The sequence below is a fragment of the Pollicipes pollicipes genome, unplaced genomic scaffold (genome assembly GCF_011947565.3).
Source record: "Pollicipes pollicipes isolate AB1234 unplaced genomic scaffold, Ppol_2.1 Scaffold_4881;HRSCAF=5763_pilon_pilon_pilon, whole genome shotgun sequence".
Taxonomy (NCBI): domain Eukaryota; kingdom Metazoa; phylum Arthropoda; class Thecostraca; order Pollicipedomorpha; family Pollicipedidae; genus Pollicipes; species Pollicipes pollicipes.
Window position 1 is genome coordinate 6,935,579 of NW_023596576.1, and position 7,636 is coordinate 6,943,214.

A 7,636-nucleotide genomic window follows, 5' to 3' on the forward strand; every position below is an offset into this window, starting at 1 on the left:
GTGACAGGGAACTAGAAGGACCCTAGACCAATGTAGAGGGCTGATGGACATATCACGATTGTGTCGGTGGGCTAACCGAAACTAGCGTGAGGGTGAAGGGCCCCTAAACAACCTAGAATACCCCGGTAGCTTAACATATGGGGCTGGAGCATGGTCCCATGCCCTTCCCCGCTCTGGATTCGGCCCTGCATTCAAGCCCAAGAAATGCTAACGCTTCCCAACAAAAAATTAATCGCCCGCATGCCATCAGCCCGTGGTTTTAAGCGACATCTATACCCAGAAACCATATTTTGCTAGCGACACCTACACCGCTTTATCTCAGAATACAAACTCCACTTCCTAGCACCCCAGCCTCTGGAATTTAATGAAGTGTCTTCTACATCTGAAAAGGTCAGTCCAATTAAAAAACGTAGGATTCTAAGGTGATGGACTTGCCTTTTCCTTGTAAGCTCCTTTCCTCATTCAAATGTTCTTTTGGAGCCGTGGATTTAGATCCGTGTGCCACTTGCAAAACGAAACCAGCAACTCAACATCTCCTGCCATTTAACGCTTCTGGCCTGGCCTAGACTCAAAGGGTAATGATGACAGCTAGCCGTGCTTAAAACAAGTTAGTACAATATGTCCGGTAGCGCTTTGCACACCTGCAGTTCGGTTAACGAAAGGTATGGTGACAAAATTCGACTACTGGCGTTCAACGCATCTTAGTCAAAATGATCGTAAACTCGCAAATCAAAGACCTTTGCGGCTTAGATATCATTAAAGCTACGAACCCTATATTCTAAAGCCAAGGGAAATCGTATAAGTGGTATAATTGTGGCACGAGACGTTATTCGTGCAACCAATTACGAATGCTCACGAATTGGCGACCGATTTCCTCCATGCATTTGCTCTGCACTATTTTTATACTTTCTTGATTTGAGTCACAGTAGGCAGAGTAAAAAACCAGATAGATAATATTATTTTTGGAAATTTGGTTCTTCTCATAAAAGATACGACTGCACTTATTGACTTACAGTAGTCCAAAACATTTGGCTTCATTTTCCGCTTCTCTATCCTGTCCCTTTTCCGGTGAACACCGTCGGTCCGGCTGGCAGTCGGACATGAAGGTAAGGAAAAAGCGCGTGAATGTACTTACTGAGAGCAGTGATATTTCGCTGTGCCAGCTTTTGCAATGAATGTTTTTGTCTCATTTATTGTGTTGACGATTTGGTGGGCTGCGCGTGTTCTGTTGCTGTATCTCCGTGGGGAATGCGTGCGCTGTTTTTGTCGCTGAGGGCGCACGCCTTCGGTGCCAGAGCTTATATTTGGCTTTAAAAAGCTCGTCATTGGAAATGCCGCGATGCGATGCCAGTCTGTATGGAGTGAGGGTATTGCATGGTTGCTGGAGGCTTGAATCGTAATTTGGAACCAAGCAAATTGGTGTATCTGTTTTATTGTATATGGCCCGGCATTGTTTTGGTGCTCATGACAGTATTGGCAGGAGCAAGATTTAACCTTTTTCCCTTTTTGTCCCTTTTCAGCTCAACGTATCATACCCCCCTCAGGGGTCACAGAAGCTCTTTGAAATTGACGATGAGAAGAAGGTGCGGGTCTTCTATGAGAAGCGCATTGGTGCCACCGTGGACATGGATTCCATTGGTGATGAGTGGAAGGGGTACATCTGCCGCATAGCAGGAGGCAATGACAAGCAGGGATTCCCCATGAAGCAGGGTGTCCTGACTACAAGTAAGTTTTGGTGTGCTGTTTTACTAAAGGCTTGCTGCAATCAAGCTCATCTGTGAATGTTGGTGTTCATTAATGGAATGCCTGTGAATTGTGATTAAGTTTGTTTTAGGGACTAGTATTTTTACAGCTCAGGTTTTCTTGGCCTGTAGTCAGGGTCATTTTTCTATCTTTAGCATGTGGCTTTAAGTTGTGCAGCTACATGTGCTGCTAGTATATGTGTGTACATGTATATATGTGTATATATACATGTAAAGATTGTTCCTGTCAATGCTAGTGATTTGGTCTATGTTTAAATGCTGGGTTGCTACTGTCAATTCTGTTCAAGTTCTTGATATCCTTGTTAGTCCTCAATGGTCAGGCCGCTACATGCCACATTAGCAATTTTATGACAACCTGATCATGTGTATGTGACAAGTGATAAAATAGTGCATGGTGCATCATTGTATTATACATTAGGTAAACAAAATAACCCATCACCACTTCAGTATTTTGCAGTAAAAAGATAATATGTAAGAGATATTTTTAAACATCATCACCATATATATAATACATTTGCAATTACTGCCAACCCTCCTGGTTACACAAGGTTATTCTTAGTCACAAAAAATCAACTTCCTAGTTATGCTGTGATAACTGGAATGTCCTTGAGAGGTCATGTCCGGTTGGCCCCTGAATGATCTTATGTGCAAAACGAAAATGGGCTTGGGTTTGAAACTGGTAAAGGTTCAACATATTAGAAATGCTTAAGTATGACTTCTAACCACTCTTGAATGGTAAATCAGGCTGTCCAATCTCCACTTCCCTTGAAATTTGGATAAGCCTCCCTGTGGCACATGATATGACAACAGCCTGAGGCATTCACACAATTGTAGTAGTGTACAAAGTTGAGTGGTGTGACACAAAACATCATGTACAGTGATACAACAATTGCAAGTACAAAAACATTATCATGGGTTGTGGTGTTGCCCCAGCAATGTTATATCACAGAACACAATATACCTGAGTCACATATGTTATCCAATAGAAAACCATCAAGTTTGTAGAGAGCTCACTGAATGCACAGCAGCATACTGCTGCAGTGCTGTGTAGATGGTCAATTAAGCTGCAAAGTTGTTTCCATCGTTAGTTGTTGCACCATCCTAAGGGTTGGATGCTCACTGAACAGTCATTTGAATGGCCCCAACCAGTTAATTGTGGTGCATAGTATCTGACTGTTTTTGATGGTGAGAATCAAATGTATATCATGTGTGGGAACCTTGGTAAATCAGATTCGCCATGATGCGGTGTCAGCAGTTATCTGTAGAAATTAGTTGCACTGAGTGCTGTTGCCTTTAATCAGACAACCTGGCTTCAAAGGCTGCTTGAGATTTTTGCCGAGGGCAGATAGAACTCAAAGTATGATGTATCAAAATACATTTTTGATACGCAAAGAGCACAGAGTGTGGTAGAAGAATGTTGCTTAACTATTGTGTAAGTACGACCTCTACTTCATCACCATAATTGAAAAAGGCAGAATGTGACAGAGCAGTCTGCAATGTGAGTTGGATGCACCTAGTAAAATGCTGACAAGTATAATCAGACATGAATCTGTTAATTCTCGGGGAGAAGAAGCCGGGTGGGGAGAGCTGTGGCACACTAGTTGACATAACCCCATCAAGATTCCGGATATGAATAGATGTCTCATTAAATTGTTGAGCTATCTAGTATGATGCTGTAAGTGATCCCGAGCTAAGCCCCTTTTCATTTGAGGGGTTGCATGCTCTGTAGGTATTGTAGGGAGAGCTATCGCCCCCTGGGTGGAGGTAAATATGAGCCATTATCCAGCCACGGTTGGTGTTGGTCACCAAACAGTCACATTGTCTGGGCAGGCTAATCAGGAAAGGTCATGTCATGAATGGCCAAGAGGGCCAACGTGGCATGGGGCGGTCATGTGACGCCCGTCGTCATGTTAGCTCGTCCACAATGGTATTTGGCGCAGGTGCTGCTGGCAAAATCGCTCGATGAAATCGATCGGTTCAAGGCAGATGGTGGGTTCGGGATACACTCAACTTGCTCTGCTATACAAGTGCCTTGACCCTTAAGTTACCTATACGAACTGTTCGAAATAAATGATTTCAGACAACATGCCATTAAGCAGTTTGATTGATTAGGGCTCAGTCAGTAAAATGTGAATTTCGGTCTGTTCTGTGCTGTTATGGTGATATCCCAGATGTGGCAGAAGCTACGGTGATTCAGGACAAGCCATTTACAGGGTAGGACTAGATTTCTTAGACGCCATTTGGCTCCGTTCGAGAATCGATAACGGCGTTTTCCAACGTGCTATATATACTCGGACGCCTGCACCGTCAGGCACCAGTGAGTCAGAAATTGTGAGGTTAGGATACTTACCATATGACCTCAGTCTGCAGGCATCATTAAATCAGTTACACTAGGTGACAACGCAGTGCGCGACATACACTCATTGATAGCATTCTGGAACAGCATGTTGCAACAGCAGCCACTGATAGCCCACCGCGTCGAAGCGCACAGTACTTCACCCGTTGCCCTGTCTTTGCAGACCGCGTGCGCCTGCTGCTGAGCAAGGGCCACTCGTGCTACCGCCCGCGCAGGAAGGGAGAGAGGAAGCGCAAGTCGGTGCGCGGCTGCATCGTGGACTCCACCCTCTCCGTCATCTCCCTGGTGCTCGTCAAGAAGGGCGAACAGGTGCGCCACGCTCGACTGCACTGGGCAAATATCGGTGCCGTGTGTCTGGTGTGCGGGGTCGGGGGGACATCCGACTGGTATCGTTAAAGTTCCGAGCAAATATGCGTTGTTACAAACTAGCTTTCTCTGCATGTGTGATCCCTGGAATCACCAGCGTCATGTGTGGACTTGGAGACTGGTATGTTAGACTCTAACATTCGGGTCTGTTTGGCAGTTGGGTCCAGTTCCGCGGGGACTGTTCCTTATCATCCGTGTTAATGGCCCATGATGCGTGCCATGGTTTGCCGACACCGCATTCTGTATGTGTTTGTGCCCCAACAGCGCCCTATGCTTAGTTAAGTACCCCGGTGCGTGGGTTGCACCGCTCTGTCTGGCGGTGCGTGACCCCGTCCCCGGCGTGTGGTACGCCGCGCTGGGCAGAGACCGGGTCTGACGATCACCGTGTCGCTGGCAGGAGATCCCCGGTCTGACGGACGTGACCGTGCCGCGCCGCCTCGGGCCCAAGCGCGCCAACAACATCCGCAAGCTGTTCAACCTGACCAAGGAGGACGACGTGCGGCAGTACGTGCTGAAGCGCCCTGTGCCTCCCAAGGAGGGCAAGGAGAACGCCAAGCAGCGTTTCAAGTCGCCCAAGATCCAGCGGCTCATCACCCCCGTCCGCCTGCAGGTGGGTGTTGTGCTATGCTCTCATGGCCTGAGGCCCAGGACATGAGTGGGCTACCACATGCAGGCATGCTCTCCCATGGCCTGTCATGCTCTCACGGCCTAAGGCCAAGGATGGGAGCAGGTTACCACATGCAGGCACACTCCAGTGGCCTGTCTCGCTCTGATGGCCTAAAGCCCGGGGCAGGGGCGAGCTGCCACATGTAGGCACGCTCTCCAGTGGCCTGGGCGCGGGTGGAGCTTTGAGCACGACGTTCTATCATGACCTTGTCCTGCTGTCACTGTTACGCTCATATTGCACTGCCATTATATTCGAAGCGTTTTCTCGCGCTGTTGCCTATTGGAATGTGGCACCGTTTCGAGCAAATCGTTTCTAGTACCGCTCTCTCAGCCTGCTTCGGTGAGATCGGTCGACCTCGTGTCCCGCCTTGTGGTCGCGTGCACTGGCGCCGGGCTCCGTGCCGTCTACATCCGCTCCGCCGTGACCTCGCCCGGCCCTGTTACAGCGCAAGCGGCACCGCGCCGCGCTCAAGAAGCGCCGTGTCGAGAAGCGGAATGTGGAGGCGGCCGAGTACGCGCGCCTGCTGGCCCAGCGCTCCAAGGAGTCCACGGAGAAGAAGAAGGAGGCGCGCCGCCGTCGCTCTTCCATGCGCGACTCGCAGACCTCGCAGGACAGCAAGAAGAAATGAGCTAGGCGAGACTGTACCGTGACCGTGGTCAATACACGTCGGTCGCGTCGCTACTGCGTTTGCGGGCCACGGAACGGAGGCGAGGGCGGCACAGGGAAACGGGCTGATCGGGGCCGGGACGGATTGTCCCAGGCTGTTGATGGTCAGTACGGGCTGTGACCAACCGAAAGCCGGGTAAGGGCTGGGTCAGAATATTGGTGAAGAAAAGTGTTGGATGGGGAGCTTCGGAAAGGGAGAGAATGGGTAATCGGACCGCGGCATCACCGCGGGGCGGGTACAGCGTGACTGGCCGGACGACGGGCCGGAAGTGAGCTAAGCCGAACTGATCGCCCAGCGGCGAAGCTCTGCTGGCTGACCGAGTCGGTGGGCGGGCCCGGACAGGTGGCGCTGGTAGCGGTCCGTCGAGAGCAGGGGACCCGACAGTGCATTCGCACTGTCGCACTGCGTCGAGAGGTGTCGGGCGGGGCTCATGGCCGCAGTCCTGTTGAGCAACGTGGCCACCGAGCGCTGCAATGTGAGGCTGGCTCATGGCTCTCCAGGGAGTGCCGCGTGATGACAGTCGTATCACCGTCCTCAAACTGCACTGGCATCTCACTTATCGGCACTTCTCCAACATCTTTCACCTGCGATTTGCCCACACAAATTTGGCTCATCTGTCTGGGCTGATTCTATCTGAAACGCCTAGTTAACTGACTTCGTTGGTAGCTGCCGTACTGCGTTTCCCTTCCGAGAAAAGAAACTGCGATGTTCTGCCGCGGGCCTTCTATTCACAGCGTGCCTCCTCCGTACACCAACCAACGCGAACTCCCCGCGAAAACTCGCCGGGCGCCCATATCACCTCGGACAGCTCTCCAAACCTCCGCGGAATGTCACGCGCTCGCCTATTGGGCAACACTTCCCCGTTTCGTCTGCCGACCAGCTGTTCACAAAACCTGAGGCATAAGTGGTGCACAACAAACTACAGCGTCTACCGCACATCACAAACAGCTGACTTCGTTCTTCGTCGAGAATGCACCTCACCTAACCGCTAAACTTGGTCCTAACATCCCCTCACCTTAAACTAGGCGTAGGGTGCGAAAAATAACCCCACTTGGTAGAGTTCTGTATCTCAGACCGCTGCGTTCACAATGCTACGACACATCACAAAAAGCACAACCATCAAACTTCCACAAATCAGCACGATCCCTGCGTTAGACGAAATAACCCTGTACCCTGTATGGGTCCCTGACTAGTCGAGGTGCCGCCTCGGTCGTCGCACCTCACGACTGAGTCTCGTCTGCGTTGACCCGGTTACCACCGGCATCGCCTCTTCCGCCGACTCCGTACCAGGTGGCGCCACCAATGCTTCATCGTCAGCTTCAGAGGGCACAACCGGACAGGACGACTTCTGTGCTAGCGGCTTCTGTGACGCCGCTTGCCGGTCCCGTTCCACTCCGCCCAGGTCGTCTATCGGCTTCCTGCGACCATCCGCTTTCTCCAGCGCGTCACTAGGCACTGACGTCGTCTGGTCGACCGTCACATCTCCGGCCGTCACCGCGACCGGTTCCAGCTGCTCCGTCTGGCTGAACTCCGCGTCGTCCGCTTCTCGTTCCAGCTGCTCCCCGCTCTCCGGCACTGCATCCTAGATACAAGCAAGTCCATCCAGTTGAATAGCCTCGGTCCAAGCTTCTCTTCGGCCGCCGTCGAAGGTCGTCGTTGTCGTCACCTCTGTCTCTCCGGTCAGGCTATCTCCTTCCAGTATAGCTCAGTCCAGCGTCGATGTAGTCAGTTCCAGTTTCAATCTCCACCACGGCCATTTCTTTCTCGGATCTGGGCTTTTCTGTCTTTTTCAGATGTCCGCCGTGTACGAGCCGTTG

The 7,636-nt window shown here is 50.8% G+C and overlaps 1 protein-coding gene across 1 annotated transcript; it reads left to right on the top strand.

Moving 5' to 3' along the window:
* Positions 1-1,049: 1,049 nt before the first annotated feature.
* Positions 1,050-5,829, top strand: LOC119101107 (40S ribosomal protein S6). The gene is made up of 5 exons (XM_037224377.1): positions 1,050-1,106; positions 1,521-1,725; positions 4,283-4,428; positions 4,883-5,095; positions 5,598-5,829. Exons 1-5 carry the CDS (start codon positions 1,101-1,103, stop codon positions 5,778-5,780), a joined length of 753 nt encoding a protein of 250 aa, XP_037080272.1. The 5' UTR covers positions 1,050-1,100; the 3' UTR covers positions 5,781-5,829.
* Positions 5,830-7,636: the final 1,807 nt, after the last annotated feature.